Source organism: Pristis pectinata, chromosome 6 (assembly GCF_009764475.1).
Source record: "Pristis pectinata isolate sPriPec2 chromosome 6, sPriPec2.1.pri, whole genome shotgun sequence".
Lineage (NCBI taxonomy): Eukaryota > Metazoa > Chordata > Chondrichthyes > Rhinopristiformes > Pristidae > Pristis > Pristis pectinata.
The window spans coordinates 109,421,127-109,442,900 of record NC_067410.1 but is presented as its reverse complement, the minus strand read 5'-3'; the positions used below and the strand labels follow the sequence as shown (position 1 = coordinate 109,442,900).

Here is a 21,774-nt window from a genome sequence, read left to right as displayed (position 1 = left end):
ATTTAAAATGTAATCATTTTCTTATTGTTGATGATCAATAAAAAAACACTCCAATCCCCCGTTATTCGCGCAGAAAATGGTACATACCCCGCGGATAACAAAAACGCGTATATCACGGAGGATATAACAGCATCTCTGTAGGTTTCAGCCTCCATGTTTCAGCTCCGGCTACACCCCTACCCACCTTCCTGCCCTCCGGTTTTCCCAGCACTGACCTGGGCTCCGGACGCACACTGAGAGTTGATATTTCACCACCTACCTGCGTAAGAAATGAAATGCGATCCAACTCACAGTACAGAGGATTCACCGGACCCCACAGGAGCAGGATAGGTAGGAAAGCCCAATGATTGTCAAAATAATTAATGTAATTATCAATGTAATATACAGCCGACCTCTCAAGTACGGGGATGGTATTTTCTGTTCTCAGACGATAAAGATCGCTTTAGACGTTTTGTCTTCGCTCTGTAATAATCGTAGTGACCTTATTGACAGCAAAGTGATCGGAAACATCCTTCAGAGGTGTAATATTCCGGTGACGTTGACTGCAGATCATATGCACCCAAATATAATAATTTAAAGTGTCAAGGATGGACACTCCATAGATTATAATAGAAATATACTTGGCCATCTTCCACTAATTTTCGCCAATATTTTTGAACATTTTCCTTCAGACTGCATTACATTTGGGTGATGTTATTTAAATTTAAATACAGATAGTCGCAACAAAAGGAATCAGATAAAAGCATATTAATGTGCAAAGAGTGATGCACGTTTTAAGCAGCCTACTCTCCACCAATAGCATCAAATAATCTGAAAATAAAAAGACATGTTAAGGCCATCTGGTTCAATGTTCTTTGTAGCTGATACTGCCTTTCATAATCATGAAGAGGAATTGTATGAAACAGATACATTTACAACGTTTGAAATGCATTCAGACAGGTACTTGAATGGAGGACACAGAAGCTAATGGGATTACGTGGATAGACACCGCGATCCGCATGGAAAAGGTGGGCCGAAAGGCCTCTTTTCTCCACTGCGACTTCCAATGATTCCATGATACTACGACTTGCAACAAAGATTCCATTCCCGGCCAATTAAAATGGAAGGTGAAACGGTAATGTAAACTATTCAGAAACTGACACAATTATCAGGCAATATAATTATGAAGTAATTGATAATTTAGAAAAGCGCAGACAACGGAATCTGCAACAAAAGCAAAAAATGCTGGTAACAATCAGCAGGTCAGGCAGCATCTGTGGGTAGAGAAACTGGTTCGGGTTTCGGGCTAAAGACCCTTGATCAGAATTAGTTTGCATTTTTCCATCCACATCCATAGGCTTTCAGTTCCAAAATAGTGGCTAGGATGTGTGGAACAATGAGTCACAATCTCAAAGTAAGGGACTGGCCTTTCATTACTTAGATAAGAGGATTTTTCGCAAAGGGTGGAGAATCCTTAGAAAGCTGTCAATACTGAGCTCCTGACTATATTCAAGCCGGAAATGGACACATTTTCAGAAATTCTAGATCACTTCGGAAAGAGGTGCTGAGATTAAAAAGTCAACATTATTCCAATGAATGGCGGGGGTAGACGCGATGGATCGAATGGCCGACTCTTGTTTCTTTTTCTTATGTTTTTGTGTTGAATGACTTAATTGGCAAACAAACAAGAATCAATCTAACGTGGTGAGAACATCAGATATTTCCACATGAAAAGGGGACACGTTCTTTCGGATTCTCATTCGGTTTTGCCAGATAATTGGCATCATGTCAATAAAAACAGACGATCGTTGATGCTTTAGTGTCCCATTGCCAAAGCGAATTCAGTTCATATTTATAGGAGAGCACGTAAACTTGGTCTCCGCTTTATATTTACATTTTGTAGCCCCGAATAAAATCGTTACAATAGCCCTCGTATTTCAGAATCAATGCTGTAGAGTCTTGCCTTGTAGTCACCGTCTCCACAGCCTCAGGAAGTAACTAACGAATGAGATTACAGGTCCTCCCCGGGTTACCACAGAACCCCGTTCCTGTGAACTGTTCGGCCCTTTTAGATTCCACCGAAGCGCTGTTGAAATCTCTCCCATATACCTTGATGAATGGCATCGTTATTTAACAAATACGAACTGCTGGAGGAACTCAGCGGGTCAGGCAGGATCTGGTACAGATGAAGGGTCTCGACCCCAAACGTCGACTGCCCATTTCCATCCACAGATGCTGCCTGACCCCTTGAGTTCCTCCAGCCCCTCGTTTTATTTTCACTCCAGATTCCAGCTCAGATAGTGTCGTATTTGCAATATACAAAACACTCCTCATAGAAAACCCAGCATTACAGTGAACTAGTTCAGAACCGACCATTGCAGAACCTTCTGTTAGGCAGACGATTGAATATCCTCTTTCATATGACTACAGAGTTCCAAATCAGGCGCTGGGGGACCTCAGCAAGTCCGATCCCCGGAGAAGGTGCAATGCCAGCCTGCAAAATATTCATAGTGTTTTACCTGGATTTCTGAGCTGGAAGCCTGAATCAGTCATTTGTGGTCATGTTGTTTCCTGCAACCTTATGATGGAGAAAGATAACATGTGTACTCTTCCGTTCTTTGTGCCGCGAATTTTGAAATCGAAGAGTGACAATCAAAGAGCAAAAGAACAAACACATATTTTTGTGAAGAGAAGAGTCCGTCAGTGAACGTTAATTCAACCATTTCACGTTGATGTACAATGTTAAAAGTACTATTCCACCACCCTGCAACAGTAATACTAAAGGACAAATATAAACAAGACGCAAACTTGTCAGATGATAATTGGCTCTCGAATTCAAAGATCTACTCAATGGGTAACAGCGCTGTCTACGACACTGGGTGATAAACAAGTGCTAGTCTACATGATCTAGACTCACCTTTTGCACCCAGTATTTTTCGGGGTAAAGGTGAATGTATGGAAGTCGTAAATCGGATCCAAATGCACGGTAAATATTCCGCCAAGGATGATGTCTCCATCTTTGGCTAAATCAGACAAACTGGCTCTTGCTCGACGCTTACAGATGAGTCCGTGCGTTTCTCCCGTAGCGGCTAGCAACATGAACAGCAGAAACGGAGACATTGCTCTGTTGCAGGGGATCTGTCAGTATTGAAGGGAAGGTGTGGATTTATATTGTTTCTGTCACGATCTGAAGATGTCCCAATGCGGTTTACAATTGCGGCCACTGTTGTAATCTAGTAGTTCTCCAATGATGACATGGTATATGCACGACACATGTGTTGATGGGGGTGCATCTGGCTAATAGCTGGGAATTTCACAGAGAATCAAAATTACATCTGGTAAAAGTAGTTAAATTTGCACTCCCAGTAGAGTGTAAACATTTTCCGACCAATGAATTAAGCAGGAGCTCCAGAGATTACGAAGGTTCGGTACCGTTGATGATTGACACCAGATGTGTAATTTCGTCATTAGTTACTAGATTCGTCAAGGATAACTGAAATCAATGCTAAATTAAACGATATGTGCAGAAAAAAAACAACTAAATTTATGCATTTCAACAATGGAGAGATTGATGTTCAACTTAAAATCGGTTTGTTTCAGTGTGTCTCTTTGCCTCCAGAAGACAACAGCATTCAAGCTTCCACGATGCCGTCAAGCACTTGGGCAGAATTGAACATATCTCACGATTATGACATTCTGAGGAACTGGAGTGGTTGGCTGATACTGAGCACAAATCCTATTGCGTCTAATGAATTTGTTAGGTACCGTAAATGTTAAATAATAATCGCATTGTCTTATTACATACATTTGAATACGAATATGTGTGCCAACATTCCATTTTCCTTCATAATCATTTGACTTTCCACATACAAATGTTAACTTTCTTTTATGAGGGCAGCACAATCCCCCTGAACACCACAGCTACATCGTCCCATACAATCCATGTTGTTGACTTTCCATCCTTCCTTCCAAAATGAAAAGCCTCCACATTTTCACTCATTATATTCACTCTCCCGTCTTTTTATAGCTTTGTGTCCTCCTCAACAACATACCTTCCAACCTGCCTTAATGTTATCTGTAAACCTGGATGCAACACCAATGGTCCTTCAAACAGACTGCCAATAGTTAAAGCACCCTCACTTATCTATGAGGGGTCGCACTGGAAAATCATGCATTTATCGCTACCCTTAATAATGGCAGACAACCAAATGCTAACATATTATCTTCGATGCTATCTTTCATGCAGAATTTACTGAACGTCTTTTGGAAATCCTCATACATTTTGTCGACTGACTCCCATTTAGCGACTTTGTTGTTTAGATCTTGAAATATCCAATACGGCGCATCACGGAAACCAGCCTCATGACTATACCTCTCGATGCCTTTGTGAAGCAGCCAGTATAATCAACGACACAACCCACCTGGGTCATTCTCTCTTATCTCCATTCCCATCAGGCAAAAGATAGAGGAACCTGAGGGCACATTCCACCAGGCTACCACATTGAAGTGAATGACTTCACAGTTTATTCACGGCAGATTCCATCTGACGCCTTTCTGCCAACTCACTCCGCGTGATAAGACTATTGAATGGTTCCTTAATATGATGAGATGGACTTTTGACCTCCCAATCTACGTTTTTTGACCTTGCACCTTATTGTCTACCTGCAATTCACTTCCCTGTAGCTGTGACGCTTTGCTCTATGTTCTGTTATTGTTTTTCCCATGTACTACCTCATTGCACTCTGTACTACCTCAATGCACGGTGGAATGAGTTGATCAGTATGAAAGGTATGAAAGACAAGTTTTTCACTGTACCTCGTTACAAGTGACAATAATAAATCAATACCAATACATTTGTTAAGCCAATCCCCTATCATGAATACGTATTGATTCTGCCTAATTATGTCTACCTGGTCTGTTATCACAATTTTATTTAACATATTCCAGCATTTGCTCAACAACTGGTGTGAGGTAGTTGTTCCCCGTTTTACCTTTCTCGCGCTCGCTCTCTCTCTCTCTCTCTCTGTGATTTGTCGTTTTAGATTTACTGTTCCCCAATTCACTCAGACTTATGGAAGATTGCAACCAAGGAAATTGCTGTCTCTTTTCAAACCCCAGGAAAACACCAAAGGATTTCAGAGGCCTTAGTCCCGTCATTGTGCCTAACATTTTTCTTTAGTGATATCAAGAGTTTTAATTTCCTCAATATCTGTTCGCCTTTAGTTAGCTTGGGTTTTTGTAACTGTTTCAGTAATTTACAGCGTGGAGGTAGATAAATAACCTTCGTTTAACATCTCAAACTTCTCGATAAATCAAAATAACGCGGCAGCTTTTTGAAAACATGAAAATTAGGAGCAGGAGAGGGCCATGCGGCCTTAGCAGTTCGATTTGCCATTCATATATACCACGTTAATATTCTCCCATGGTGAATTTTCCTACATTATCCCCAAATTCCATTTCTGTAACATCCAGAAATGCATGAAACATACGACTGCTTACACTCTGACTTTGGAATTTTCCGACAGATCCTCTCACCTTCTCTTAAAATACGGAAAAAAAGAGCTAATCTACTCAATCCAGAACTTATAGAGCGAATCTACTCCCAGTAAAAATGTTGGCAAATTTTTGCTACACTTCCTCAAAGATAAATATATCTTCCTTTGGGGAAGGAAACCAACACTGATCATAACACTCACCTGTGCCCTATGCAATTGCAGTAAAATGTCTTTATTACTGTACCCAAATCTTTTCTGTCCATTGAAGTGAATGACTTCACAGTTTATTCACGTCAGATTCAATCTGACACATTTCTGCCAACTCACTCAGCGTGTCCAGATGCTTTTGAAGCCTCTTTAAATCCTTCTCCCTACTCATAACCGCGCCTAAATTTGTATCATCATCAGAACTGGAAATATCACATTTGGTTCCGCTCAGCCACCTCACTGATATAGATCAGCAATAGCAGTAGTCCAAGCACTAACCCATATCACACTCTATAAATTGCATCTTGACCACTTGAGTGATCGACAATTTTATACTCATTCTTTATATCTCTCTGTTAGGCAATTCGCAATACATGACAGTGTATTATCCTCAATTCCACATGTCCTAGCCTTGCCCACCAACTTCCTGTATGAAACCTCATTGAAATCCTTCAGAAAATCTAAACACACCACATCCTCCTTATCAATTATAATAGTCACAGCCTCCAAGAACGCTAATCGATTAGTCAAAAATTATTTCCTTGTTATAAATCCATGCTGACACAATTAATTTATTGATATACTGTTATTACATCCTTGATTATACATGCCAACTTTTTCCCAAATGCTGATGTAAGGCAAACATTTAATTCAAATTCTCTGGGTGCATAGTTTATTATTGGTAAATTGGTAATTAGATTGGTAAATTGGTTCATTTTAGACACATGTACAGAGGTACACTTGAAAACATGCATACCGCCCATACAGTTGAATTTATTGCAACAGTGCACTAAGGTAGTACAAGTTAAAACAATAATAGAATGCAGAACAAAGTGTTTCATTTACAGAGAAGGTGCAGTGCAGGTTCAAAATAAGGTGCAAAGCCATAACGAGGTAGATTGTGAGGTCAAGAGACCGTTTTATTACACTAGGACCCCGTTCAATAGTCTTATACAAGCGGGATAGAAGCTGTTCTTGAGCCTGGTTGTACGTTCTTTCAGGCAGTTGTATCTTCTGCCCTATGGGGGGGGGGGGCAGAGGATGTCCGAGTTGGGCGGAGTCTTTACTGATGATGGCTGCGTTACGGAGGCAGCGAGAAGTGAAGACTGAGTCCATGGAGGGGAGGCTGCTTTCCGTGGTGTGCTGATCTGGGTCCACAGCGCTGTGCAATTTCTTGCGGTCACGGGCAGAGCAGTTGCTTACCATGCCGTGATGCATCGGATTGGGATGCTTTTTATGGTTCATCGATTTTTAAAAATGGTGAGGGCCAAAGGGGACATGCCAAAATTATTTAGCCTCCTGAGGAAGTGGAGGCGCTGGTGAGGTTTCTGAGACGTAGCGTTTACGTGGTTGGACCGGGACGGCTATTGGCGATATTCGCTCCAAGGTACTTAAAGCTCTCAAACCACTCGACGTCAGCAAACTTGATGCAGACAGGATGATATGCACCGACCCACTTCCTGAAGTCAGTGACCAGATCTTTGGTTTAGCTGATGTGGAGGGAAAGGTTGTTGCCATGACAGCATGTCACTAAGCTCCCTAACTCCTTCCTGTACTCTGATTCATCGTTGTTTGAGATACGGCCGATTATGCTAATATCATCTGCAAATTTTTAGATGCAGAATCTGTGAAGGGGTGCAGCTAGAGTTAGCAGGTCATAGGTGGGTCCCGCTGAAGGGGAGAAAGGCCCCCCTCACCTAGATGATAGCCCCCTTCCACATCTCCTGTCATCCAATATGGTTCAGCGGAATGTCACTTTGGGAGTCCGTAATTCGATATGGAACTCAAGTCGGAGTTAATTGAGACTTAGATGCCACCGAGTCAGTAAATGTGAAAATCTGCTTCCCGTCTCCACCCCCCCCCCCCGCTAAAAACACAATGCAGCCGCTTTAATCAAAGATACAAGACACACCTTAATGGAAAGCAGAATAAGACAAACTGCGCGACGTCAGCAATACTTATTGGAAGAAATGGGAGCATGGTGATTGTGGATTGAGTTGTACATAACTCAAATAAAAACATCCTTTTCCCTCCACAGATGCTGCTCGACCCTCTGAGCTCCTCCAGCAGTTTAATTTTTTTTCCTGAAGATTCCAGCATCGACAGTCGCTCTTGCATCACACAAAGGCGTCGGAGGAACTCCGCGGGCCAGGCAGCATCTGTCAAGTGAAATGGACAGTCGACATTTGGGGTCGAGACAAAAGTCATTGCAGTCTCTTGTGTTTGCTTGTATTTAACGCAGTTGCTCAGAACCAGGGCCGTCTGCAGACGGGTATTTAGTTCCCACCGCCACGGACCAGTAACCACTGACAACGGGCTGAAACGCTGTGGCATCAACGCCGGTAGTGCATTAAGAGTGGCGGGGGCCACCGTGAGCAGCGACCAGGAGGTATAGTGCCATATCATAGAAATCCGACCCATTAAATAATGGTAGAAAATTGAACCCGGTACATAAATAGTGAATCAAAACTTCTTTAATAAACAAGAGATGAGATAAGATATAAGATATCTTTATCAGTCACAGTTGCACTGGCAGGTAAACGTTTGGACACCGCTGGTCAAAATTTCTGTTACTGTGAATAGTTAAGTGAGTAGAAGATGAACTGATCTCCAAAAGTCTTAAAGTTAAAGATTAATCTTTCTTTTCAACATTTTAAGCAAGATTAGTGTATTATTTTTATTTTGTACAATTTTAGAGTGATAAAAGGAAAGGAGCACCCCAATAGAATTGAGCTCTAAGATAACTTTTACCAAGGTCTCAGACCTTCATTAGCTTTTTAGGGCTGTGGCATTTTCACAGTCATCGTTAGAAAAGGCCAGGTGATGCAAATTTCAAAGCTTTATAAATACCCTGACTCCTCAAACCTTGTCCCAACAATTAGCAGCCATGGGTTCCTCTAAGCAGCTGCCTAGCACTCTATAAATTAAAACAAATGATGCCCACAAAGCAGGAGAAGGATATAAGAAGAGAGCAAAGCATTTTCCGGTAGCCATATCCTCAGTTCGTAATGTAATTAAGAAATGGCAGTTAACAGGAACGGTGGAGGTCAAGTTGAGGTCTGGGAGACCAAGAAAACTTTCCTGGAAAACTGCTTGTACGTTTGCTAGAAATGCAAATCAAAACCCCCGTTTGACTACAAAAGGCCTTCAGGAAGATTTAGCAGACTCTGGAGTGGTGGTGAACTGTTCTACTGTGCAGCGACACCTGCAAAATATGACCTTCATGGAACAGTCATCAGAAGAAAACCTTTCCTGCGTCCTCACCACAAAATTCAGCTTCAGAAGTTTGCAAAGGAACATCAAAACAAGCCTGATGCATTTTGGAAACAAGTCTTGTGGACTGATGAAGTTAAAATAGAACTTTTTGGCCGCAATTAGCAAAGGTATGTTTGGAGAAAAAAGGCTGCAGAATTTCATGAAAAGAACACCTCTCCAACTGTTTAACACGGGGGTGGATCGATCATGCTTTGGGCTTGTGTTGCAGCCAGTAGCACGGAAAACATTTCACTGGTAGAGGGAAGAATGAATTCAATTAAATACCAGCAAGTTCGGGAAGCAAACATCACACCGTCTGTAAAAAAAGAAAGCTGAAGATGAAAAGAGGATGGCTTCTCCAACAGGATAACGATCCTAAACACACCTCAAAATCCACAATGGACGGCCTTAAGAGGCACAAGCTGAAGGTTTTGCCATGGCCCTCACAGTCCCCTGACCTAAACATCATCGAAAATCTGTGGATAGACCTCAAAAGAAGGCCCAAGAATCTCACAGAACCAGAAGACTTTTGCAAGGAAGAATGGGCGAAAATCCCCCAAACAAGAATTGAAAAACTCTTAGCTGGCTGCAGAAAGCGTTTACAAGCTGTGATACTTGCCAAAGGGCGTGTTACTAAGTACTGACCATGCAGTGTGCTCAAACGTTTGCTTGGGGCCGTTTTTCATTTAAAAAATGTATATGATGGAAATAAAAAAGTAATCCTGCTTAAAATATTAAAGAAATGTGTCATCTTTAACTTCATACCTTTTGGAAATTGGTCATCTTTTACTCCCTTAGCTATTGACAGTAACAGAAATTTTGACCAGTGGTGCCCACGCTTTTGCATGCCACTGTACGTCGAAACGCACAGTGAAATACATCTTTTGCGTAGAGTGCTCTGGGAGCAGCCCGCAAGTATCGCCACGCTTCCGGCGCCAAATTAACATGGCCACTGACGAGACAATGATACAATCGGAAGCGACTGGTTACAATGAAGTCCCTTTCGCCATCATATGTTTCTTTGTGTTACTTTCCGGCTTCAGTAAGATAATGTAACATTTCGGTGCAAAAATGCAGACGAGCAAACCAAAGCTTGATGCCCAGATAGCAAACACTTCTACAGCCACGGTGTACTTCCCTGGAGAGCTCACATAAGCTGGAATAAAAGTTATCCAGACGGCACAAAAGATCAGCATGCTGAAGGTGATGTACTTGGCGTCGTTGAAGCTGTCCGGAAGTTTCCGGGCAAGGAAAGCAAGTACTAAACACACAATGGACAACAGGGAAATATAGGCCGACACGAAGTAAAAGGCGGTCAATGAGCCCACATCACATTCCAGAATGATGATGTCTCTGTAATAGCTCATGTTTTTCAGGGGGTAGGGAGGTGACACACTAAGCCAGACAACGCAAACTACACCTTGCAAAAAGGTAAGGACGAACACGCCCAGGCGTTGCTGCGCGGGTCCGAACCAGTTCCTCACGCTGTTGTTGGGGAGAGTTGCTTTAAAGGCAACCACGACAAGAATGGTTTTGCCCAAAATGCAGGAAATGCAGAGAACGAAGACAACTCCGAAAACCGTGCGGCGCAACATGCAAGACCAGCCGGATGGTTCTCCGATGAACGTGAGCGAGCAGATGAAGCAAAGCATCAGTGCGAAGAGGAGCAGGAAGCTGAGCTCGGAGTTGTTCGCTTTGACCATGGGAGTTTCTCGATACCGGTAGAAAATCGCAGCGGTGGCCAACGTAAAACACACTCCCACCGCAGCAAGCGTCACTAATACAAAGCCCAGATCTTCTCCAAAGGAAAGAAACTCAACCTTCTTGAGAACACATTGGGTTTTTGGCTGATTGGACCAGTATTCCGACGGACACTTGATACAATCCGTGGAATCTAGAAACATAACCAGATCTAATGCTTAAAACGAAATCGCCCGTGACCACAAAACTGCGGAATCCAAAGACACTGCTGTACAGATGTGCACTTACCGGTGCCGTTACTGATCTCGCCATCGGCGCACTCTGCACAGTCAAAACAACATATTGGCTGCCCCTTTCGACTTACTTTTCTTGTTCCAGGAAGACAGGGTTCTGCGCAAAGCGCTCTTGGGATCTGAAGCAACAGAAAACATCCAGATAGTATCCTTTTCACAGGCCCGTGATATGACAGTGCTCAGAATATCTGTTCAAAGATTATTCTCAATCCACAATTTTCCCCCGAACACTGCAAATATTTTCTTTGAAGCGTTATGATATTATAAAGGCCTATAAATTTTATAAAACTTTTGTTTCCCAAAATTAATTTGGTTCAACGTTGACTGGACATTTAGATATATTCCCGCTGAAAATTATGAATTATGAGAGGGATAGGGTCGACAATCAGAATGCTTTACCCAGCTTAGAAATGTTAAATACTCGAGTGCATGCATTTAAGGTGGGGGGGGGGGGGGGTGGAGTTTAAGAGGGATGTGTGGGGCAAGGTTTGTTGTACAGAGATCAAGTTCAAATTCAAGTTCAAGTTTATTGTCATGCCCATACATACCCAGTGTACAAATATTATAAAAATTACCTTTTGCAATAGCATCACAAGACATTACCAACGTAAATTACAAAAATGTAAATTAACGTTAAGTATACATAACTTAAACGGCACAATCAACAAACATAACACAATGACGTTAGTGTAAATTGAATGAACTATAGTCCGAGGCAGAATTAGGGATTTTCAGGTTGTGGTAATTGCCCGGAACAGGCTGCCAGGGGCATTGGGGAGCAGCTGATGCGAAAGTGAAGTTTAAGGGACTGGGCAATAGACACATCAATATGCAGGATTGGAGGGATATGGATCATATGCAAGCAGAAGAGACTTAGTTTAATTTGAAATCGTGTTTGGCACAGACATCGTGTACCGAAAATCTTTTTCTTGTACTGTACCTGTTCTATGTTCAATGAATGTTACATCCAAAATTGCCGGCAGTCCATTTGTCATGACAGAACTCCCCGGGTCAATTTACTTTCAGAATCAAGTTCACGTTTATTGTCATTGGCATGCATACACGGGGTATAAACGCCTCGAGAATTAGGTTTTTTTTGTAGCTGCGCACAATATTACACACCTGACAAACATAAGTTAACATAAACTTAAATTACGTAAATTATAGATAAACGACACGAACAAATAAACATAACGACTTTCCCTACAGTGCTTCTTGTTCACATTGAAGCTGTGCTTCTTGCAAATTCTTCTACTAAGTAAATGGTTCATGGGCTCAGACAACATAGATGTCTTCAGCTCAGCAAGCCATGGCCGACCATCGACCACCCAGTCAAACCAATCCCTGTGTTTATCTCCCCATATTCCCATCAACTCTCCACCTGCATTACACCACACCTCACACACTGGGAGCAACTTATCAAACAAACTGCACATTGGAAAAAAAACGGAGCACGAACCCATGTGGTGACAGGGAGAACGTGTAAACTCCACACAGACGGCACCGGAGGTCAGGATTGAACCCGTGTCGCTTGATTTATAAAGGATGCTCTACTCGCTGTGCCACTTTGCTGCTCCTTATTCATTTACTTTAGACGAACAATTCGTGACTTCGAACTCCAGGATTCATCTTCTCTGCTGAGAGGAGAAACGTACCTGTTTCTCCAGTCTTGCCAAGTACCCATTCTAGCAACCCCCTTCTGTGGCTTCACTTCCTTCATATAAAATGTTGCCCAGAATTAATTTCGTTGAACATTCACTGTCACTTAGATTTTCTTTCATTCTCAAGATCACATTTGGATATTTTTCGTAAGCTGTTCAACATCCTTACGGGTGCAGCCACACATCCAAGTTGGGCGGTGAGGTGGCGGATGTCAGAAGAGTTAGCAACAACTTCACGTATTTCGAGCCCTTTACATGGAATTACACCGACTGTCAGACACCAAAACGGACCAGACCCCCTCATGGCTCTTAATATTCCACAACAACCCCTTTTATACAATGTTGATGAAGCTCTGTGAGGAGAACCATTGAACACATTAAATAGTTCGCCTCACCTATTCCTTATCATAGCCAGTTCCATTTTCTAGATCGGCCTTGACTTAGATATCTCCCACCCTTACATAGACTCTATCTACAGGAGGACCTGCCTCAAGAAGACAACAGCCATCATCAAAGATTCACCACCATCCGGGCCATGCCATCTTCTCGCAGGAGGTACAGAAGCCTGAAGTCCCACACCACCAGCTTCAAGAACAGGTAATTCCCTTCAACCATTCATTTCTTGAACCAACTGTCAAAACCCTAATCACAACAGTTCAGCAACACTATGACCACTTTAGTCACTTTACACTAAAATGGACTTCGATTTTTTTGTTCTAATTGTGTTCTTTCTTGTAAACCAAATTGTGTATTGTAGCGGCTAGCTACACACTACCAAATGAGGACACAAGAGTCGCTGGTTTGAAATCCGAAGTGGAATGAACTACAGGGGCGCGGTGCGCCTTTAATATCCGAAAACTTCCCGCGCTACATTTCCCGCGCTACATTTCCCGCGCTGACGTCACGCGCGGGTCACCTGACCTTCCCGCGCGCGGGCTTTCCCAGCCCGACGATGGGGAAGAAGGAGGGCCCCGCACCATCTTGGATCGGGGCCTCCGACGACGTTTGCGATGTCGGTAGCCGATTCGATGCCGGTGCGGTGAGTCGCTACACTTATCATTTTTCTTTGAATGCCGCTTCTATGATGCTATGTGCCTGTGATGCTGCTGCAAGTAAGTTTTTCATTGCATCTGTGCACACATGTGCGTATGACAATAACCTCGACTTGCACTTTTGATTTTGACGTTGATCTATTTCATACCCTGATGCAAGTGCATCGTTTCCACTGGTTTTGGACGAAGACTCCCCTACCCCCGGACGCCCTTCACCTCCCACCCAATATCTCTCCTCCTTGGGTAACCGTGACATGAAGATACAGCTAAAGTCTAAAACTGAAGAAAAGGAACAGTTGAAAAAGCAATGAATGCATGCACGTGAAATTGCGACCATAGTAGAAGTGGAGAATATAAATAATAGGAACTGAATGCCTGTATCTACACTGTCAGCCATGTCCTAAGCATGCAACTATGTTCCATTTTACCGAAGCAAATCCATGGTAAAAGAAGAGGCATACCGTATTCCCCGTCGTGCTCCACACGATATCCCCGATATTCATCGTTAGTTCGCGCCCTGGCGGAGCCGAACCATCATAATACCCAATGTTTACAATGTCAACTGTACCCTTCAAATTCCTCTGCAAGTTCACGAATTCGTATCTTGGCACCGGGTCACCATTTTCATCAAAATATACCGTTTCTCCTGTCTTGGCTGTGAAATTCACCATGCGGAGGTAGTGGAGCAACTAGGGAGGAAAAACCAACGGATATCAGCCTTTAGTTCGGCCGTGGATCCGGTGCACCACAAATACAGACGTTAAAATCCGTAAATGTTTGAAATCAACTGCGGGATATTTCGCCACCTTAGAAATATATTGTAGACGCCAGAGACTGTAGATGCTGGGATCTGGGGTAAAAATCAAAATTCTAGTGGAACTGAGCGGGTCGGGCAGCATCAGTAGAGGAAAATGGATCGACAGTCAATTTCCCTCCACGGATGCTGTCTGACCCGTTGATTTCCTCAAGCAGTTTGTTTTATGTTTGTATTGATATTGGAGGAGGGTCATCAGTATAATGTACATTTTCTAGACGGTTGGTCAAGGACTAATGTTGCGCTCTGGTCTACCGGGTAGCGCCACTGAATGAGAAGCTGCGGGTTGAAGATCCAGTGCAGACACTGAAGCTCGTCATCTAGGCTTGCAGTCCACTCCAGAATTTAACTCCACTCCAGTGCACTCAGTGCTACCCTCTGGGATGTGCAGTCACTTTGAAGGTGCCCACACGCCCGCACCCCTCCAAATTAAATAGGAATAAATGCCGCATGGAGCGACTATACGGAAAGCAGGAGAGTTCTAACAGCACCCGCGCCAACATTGATACTCCGGCCAACACACTATGCAAATGGTCCAAACAACAATCACACCGTTAAGAAGGGAGTTTTAATCCGTGCCTATGAGCTGCCCTTTTTCCAATGAGATGTTTAACCTTTGAAGACATTCTTTGAGAATAAAGGTTTGACCACCACAGATACAGTTGGTTGCCAAAAGATAGTGGCCGGTGGTTAATTACTCGCACATGAAAATAAACAATATCAGCTTCAAATTTTATTCACACCTGTACGCATTGTCAATGAGGTGCTGGCTTTAGCAAAGGAGGTACATGCCTACCTGCCACGGCTCAAAATTTGAAATATTTGCACATGTGTTATTCACAAAGGGCCCGTTGCCTTCTACACAGGTCAGCAGATCGTGGAGGGCGTGAGCGATGGAGTAAACCGCTTTATACACGTGGTAAGAAGCCCCGTCCATTATCGCCGGAAGGTAGGCATTTTCTATCCCTTCCGTCTGCTCCTTCCCTGTGCATTGCCGAAAGTGAGCTGGAGAATTCCCCGGGCTTGTCATATTGTCTGTGGTAAAAGAGCAGGAGAATAAAGTTTCCCAAAACTCCTTCACCAGACTGTTGCCAGGAAAGTTCTTGGGATGGACTTTATGAAGATAATCTCTGAGGTCAGCGATCTCTGTCCTGCGGCTTGCTGGACCAATTGTCCCGGCGAGATACATTGCTCTTTCTTCAGGCGGGAGAAGATTTTCTGTCACCCACCCTTCACTCCCAATCCACTGTATACCGGTTACATTTTGACGCCAGATTTCGTTCAGCAGGATTCGCATATCACCAACTTGAACAAAGGCCACCACCACTTTAGTGGATGCCTGTTTAATCACCTGGACAATTTTGCCGATTTTCTCTGCTGGGTCAGTCCTGTAAAATGACTCAGAGTAGGCAATGCAAACTCCAAACTTTTCCACGTGTTCCACAAATTCCTGCATCCCGAGATTACCGTAATCGGTGTTACTTCGAATGGTTCCAATCCAAGTCCAGCCAAAGGTTCTCACCAGTTCAGCGAGAATTTTAGACTGGTACTCGTCGCTGGGTATAGTTCTAAAAAATGTGGGGTATTCTTGCCTATCGCTGAGGCAGGAGCAGGTGGAGAAGTAACTAACCTGTGGAGAAAGGGGGAAATAAATGAATTCCGGGGTTCGGCTTTTAACTCTTAATGACTATTGTACCGCTGGCGTTCCTTTGTGAATAGTTTTATGCTTGTACTTAACTGTAATATTGAATATACAACAGAGATGAGAACAATATTTCCCTCAATGTCAGCAAAACAAAAGATCTGGTCATTGACTTCAGGAAGCGGGGCGGTAATCATTCCTCTGTTTACATTAATGGTGCTGATGTTGAGATGGTTGAGAGCTTCGAGTTCCTGGGAGTGAACATCACCAATAGCCTCTCCTGGTCCAGCCACTTTGATGCCATGGCCAAGAACGTGCACCGGCACCTCTCATTCCCCTGGAGGCTAAAGAAATTTGACATGTCCGCGTTGACCCTCACCTATCCGATGCATCACGACTTGGTGTGGCAACTGCTCTGCCCGAGACCACAAGGAACTGCAGAGAGTTGTAGACGCAGCACACCACGAAAACCATCCACCCCTCCATGTCTACACTACTTGTAAAGCAGACAACATAATCAAAGACTCCATCATCCCAGATCTTCTCTCTTCTCCCCCTCCCATCGGGCTGAAGATACAAAAGCCGAAAGCACGTTCCACCATGCTCAAATACAGCTTTTACCCGCTGCTTTAAGACTATTGAATGGAACTCTTGCACCTTAAGATGCACTCTTGATCTCACAATCAATCTCGTTGTAGTTTTGCACCTTATCGCCTGCCTGAACTGCACTTTCTCTGAAACTATAACACTTTATTCTGCATTCTGTTTTTGATTGTTCCCTTGTATTACCTCGATGCACTGTTGTGGTGAAAATTCCTGTATGGATGGCATGCAAAACAAGGTTTTTCACTGCACCTCAGTACATGTGATTATAATAAACCAATTTCCCAATTTACATCATTAACAGGAATTATTAGCATAATTTTCAAACGGTGAATTAATTACCTACTTATTACAACAAAATTTTAAAAAGGGTAGTTTAAAATGTCCACAGTTTATTGTTGTGAATGGCGTTCTGGCGGCATTCAACTACAGTAAAATCTCAAGATATAAAATATCCTTTCGTTCTGATTTTACGATTACCTTAAATTATGACACACCCCTATTTCAACTCATGCCCGACCAAGGATTGTATGTTTGTGTCCGTGCTAATGAGGTGACCTTATCGCCATAATGAAAATGCAGTCAAATATCTGACACATTACCAGCGGAATCCCGAAGGGTCCGATTGTCCTTGCTGTTACGATGGAGTTTGTAGAAAGAGCACAGCCAACAATGGCAGCGACGTTGGTGGAACTTCTACATTCCGGAGATTCAATTAATTCTTCTTCTCCGTTGATCAAAGCGAGAGCTGCTTTCGATGCAATTGCTGAGGACGAGCAGTCATCGTGGATCTGATACCCGAGTGTGATTCTCGGCAGGAGGTTTTCATTCCGGTTTATTTCCTCAATGGCAAAAATCATGGTCTGCGCCAATCGGAAGTCTGCAAACTCAAAACTGTTGGATCAATAAAAGAGGGTGTGAAAAGAGTTTTCAGATTCCTAATCAATCAGATATCACATCAAATATTTAAAATGTAATCATTTTCTTATTGTTGATGATCAGTAAAAAGCACTCCAATCCCTCGTTATTCGCGCAGAAAATGGTACATACCCCGCGGATAACAAAAACGCGTATCCCACTGAGGAAATAACAGCTTATATGTAGGTTTCAGCCTCCATGTTTCAGCTCTGGCTACACCCCTACCCACCTTCCTGCCCTCTGGTTTTCAAAGCACTGACCTAGGCTCCGGACGCACACTGAGAGTTGATATTTCACCACCTACCTGCGTAAGAAATGAAATGCCATCCAACTCACAGTATAGAGGATTCACCGGACCCCACAGGAGCGGGATCGGTAGGAAAGCCCAATGATTGTCAAAATAATTAATGTAATTATCAATGTAATATACAGCCGACCTCTCAAGCACGCGGATGGTATTGTCTGTTCTCAGAAGATAAAGATCGCTTTAGGCGTTTTGTCTTCTCTCTGTAATAATCGTAGTGACCTTATTGACAGAAAAGTGATTGTAAACATTCTTCAGAGGTGTAATATTCCGGTGACGTTGACTGCAGATCATATGCACCCAAATATAATAAAGTGTCAAGGATGGACACTCTATAGATTATAATAGAAATATACTTGGCCATCTTCCACTAATTTTCGCCAATATTTCTGAACATTTTCCTTCAGACTGCATTACACTTGGGAGATGTTATTTAAATTTAAATACAGATAGTCGCGACAAAAAGAATCAGATAAGCACCTATCTAATGTGCACAAAGTGATGCAAAATTTCAGCAGCCTACTCTCCACTTTAAAAGCATCAAATAATCTGAAAATTAAAGAAAAAGATATGTTAAGACCATCTGGTTCTATGTTCTTTGTAAATGATACTGCCTTTCATAACCACGAAGAGCAATTGTATGAAACAGATACAATTACAACGTTTGAAATTCATTCAGACAGGTACTCGAATGGAGGACACGGAGGCTAATGGGATTACGTGGATAGACACCGCGATCCGCATGGACAAGGTGGGCCGAAAAGCCTCTTTTCTCCACTACGACTTCCTATGATACTATGACACTACGACTTGCAACAAAGATTCCATTCCCTGCCAATTAAAATGGAAGGTGAAACGGTAATGTAAACTATTCAGAAACTGACACAATTATCAGGCAAAATAATTATTAAGTAATTGATAAGTTACAAAGGCGCAGACAATGGAAATTGCAACAAAAGCAAAAAATGCTGGTAACAATCAGCAGGTCAGGCAGCATCTGTGGGTAGAGAAACTGGTTCGGGTTTCGGGCTAAAGACCCTTGATCAGAATTAGTTTGCATTTTTCCATCCACATCCATAGGCTTTCAGTTCCAAAATAGTGGCTAGGATGTGTGGAACAATGAGTCACAATCTCAAAGTAAGGGACTGGCCTTTCATTACTTAGATAAGAGGATTTTTCGCAAAGGGTGGAGAATCCTTAGAAAGCTGTCAGTACTGAGCTCCTGAGTATATTCAAGCCGGAAATGGACACATTTTCAGAAATTCTAGAGGATTACTTCGGAAAGCGGTGCTGAGATTCAAAAGTCAACATTATTCCAATGAATGGCGGGGGTCGGCGCGATGGATCGAATGGCCGACTCTTGTTTCTTTTTCTTATGTTTTTGTGTTGAATGATTTAATTGGCAAACAAACAAGAATCAATCTAACGTGGTGAGGACATCAGATATTTCCACATTAAAAGGGAACACGTTCGTTCGGACTCTTATTCGGTTTTGCCATATAATTGGCATCATGTCAATAAAAACAGAAGATCGTTGATGTTTTAATGTCCCTTTGACAAAGAGAATTTAGTTCATATTTATAGGAGAGCACGCAAAATTGGTCTCCGCTTTATATTTACATTTTGTAGCCCTGAATAAAATCGTTACAATAGCCCTCGTATTTCAGGATCAATGTTGTAGAGTCTTGCCCTGTAGTCACCGTCTCCACAGCCTCAGGAAGTAACTAACGAATGAGATTACAGGTCCTTCCTGGGTTACCACAGAATTCCGTTCCTGTGAACTGTTCGACCGTTTTAGATTTCACCGAAGCGGTGTTGAAATCTCCCCTGAGCCTTGATGAATGGCATCGCTATTTAAAAAAAAACCGAGATGCTGGAGGAACTCAGCGGGTCAGGCAGGATCTGGTACAGATGAAGGGTATCGACCCGAAACGTCGTCTGCCTATTTCCCTCCACAGATGCTGCCTGGCCCGCTGAGTTCATCCAGCCGCTCGTTTTTTTCACTCCAGGTTCCAGTTCAGATAGTGTCATGTCTGGAATAGACCAAATACTCCTCATAGAAAACCTAGCAGGTCAATCCGCAGCATCAAAGTGAACTAGTTCAGAACCGACCATTGTAGAACCTTCTGTTAGGCAGACGATTGAATGTCCTCTTTTATGTTACAACAGAGTTCCTAATCAAGCGCTGGGGCACCTCAGCGAACACAATCCCCGGAGAAGGTGCAATGCCAGCCTGCAAAATACTCGCAGTGTTTTACCTGGATATCTGAGCTGGAAGCCTGAATCAGTCATTTGTGGTCATGTTGTTTCCTACAACCGTATGATGGTGAAAGACAACATGTGTACTCTTCCGTTCAAACCTGAATTCTTTGTGCAGCGAATTTTTAAATCGAAGAGTGACAATCAAAGTGCAAAAGAACAAACATATTTTTGTGAAGAGAAAAGAATCCGTCAGTGAACGTTAATTGAACCATTTCACGTTGATGTACAATGTTAAAATTACTATTCCACCACGCTGCAACAGTAATACTAAAGGACAAATATAAACAAGACGCAAACTTGTAAGATGATAATTGATTCTCAAATTCAAAGATCTATTCAATAGGTAACAGCGCTGTCTACGATGCTGAGTGGTAAACAAATGCTAGTCTACAAGATCTGGACTCACCTTTTGCACCCAGTGTCTTTCGGGGTAAAGGTAAATGTATGGAAGTCGTGAATCGGATCCAAATGCACGGTAAATATTCCACCAAGGATGATGTCTCCATCCTTGGCTAAATCAGACAAACTGGCTCTTGCTCGACGCCTACAGGCGATTCCGTGCGTTTCTCGCGTAGCGGCTAGCAACATGAAAAGCAGAAACGGAGACATTGCTCTGTTGCAGGGGATCTGTCAGTATTGAAGGGAAGGTGTGGATTTATATTGTTTCTGTCACGATCTGAAGATGTCCCAATGCGGTTTACAATTGCGGCCACTGTTGTAATCTAGTAGTTCTCCAATGATGACATGGTATATGCACGGCCCATGTATTGATGTAGGTACATCTGGCTAATAGCTGGGAAATTCACAGAGAATCAAAATTACATCTGGTAAAAGTAGTTAAATTTGCACTCCCAGCAGAGTGTAAACATTTTCCAACCAATGAATTAAGCAGGAGCTCCAGAGATTACGAAGGTTCGGTACCGCTGATGATTGACACCAGATGTGTAATTTAGTCATTAGCCATCTGGTTCCGTCAAGGATAACTGAAGTCAATTCTCAATTAGACGATATGTGCAGAAAAAAACAACTAAATTTATGCATTTCAACAAGGGAGAGATTGAGGTTCAACTTAAAATCTCTCTGTTTCAGTGTGTCTCTTTGCCTCCAAAAGACAACAGAATCTTGGCAACAAACAGAATCCAGATTCCAGCATCAGCAGTCTCTTGTGTCTACATCGCAGTTCAGGCATCCTTGATGCAGTCACGCAAGACGAGCCCTTGGGCAGAATTGAAAATATCTCACGATTATGAGGAACTAGATTAGGAGGCTGATTGTGATCAGAAACGCTGTTGTGTCTAATGGCCCTTTTATGTAGCGTTAAGGTTAAATAATAATCGGCATCGTCTTTCCACATTCATTTGAATGTAAACTTATACTGATTGCGTATACTCAATCGGTTTATCAGTAAATCCAACATTCAATTTCGCTTCATAATCATTTGTCTTTCCATACACAAATTTTATCTGCTTTTTTATGACAACAAAATCTCTCTCAACACCAAAACTCTATCGTCCCATATAATCCACCTTTCTGTTTCTACCCTTCCTTCCAAAATGCAAAGCCTCACATTTTCATTAAACTCCGTCCC

At 42.7% G+C, this 21,774-nt stretch overlaps 1 protein-coding gene across 1 annotated transcript; it reads right to left on the bottom strand.

Moving 5' to 3' along the window:
• Positions 1 to 9,922: 9,922 nt before the first annotated feature.
• LOC127571214 (extracellular calcium-sensing receptor-like) lies at positions 9,923 to 17,589 on the bottom strand. Its single transcript, XM_052017371.1, has 5 exons — positions 17,305 to 17,589; positions 15,254 to 16,087; positions 14,105 to 14,332; positions 10,926 to 11,049; positions 9,923 to 10,830 (listed from the first exon to the last, which is right to left on the bottom strand). Exons 1-5 carry the CDS (start codon positions 17,560 to 17,562, stop codon positions 9,923 to 9,925), a joined length of 2,352 nt encoding a protein of 783 aa, XP_051873331.1. The 5' UTR covers positions 17,563 to 17,589.
• Between the last annotated feature and the right edge of the window lie 4,185 nt (positions 17,590 to 21,774).

Coding starts and splice junctions, on each gene's coding strand:
- LOC127571214 (XM_052017371.1), bottom strand. CDS start 17,562: ATGATTTTTGCCATTGAGGAAATAAACCGGAATGAAAACCTCCTGCCG. Junction 11,050..14,104: donor GGAGCACGACGGGGAATACG/GTATGCCTCTTC, acceptor CTGTTGCTTCAG/ATCCCAAGAGCGCTTTGCGC. Junction 10,831..10,925: donor CGAGATCAGTAACGGCACCG/GTAAGTGCACAT, acceptor TTATGTTTCTAG/ATTCCACGGATTGTATCAAG.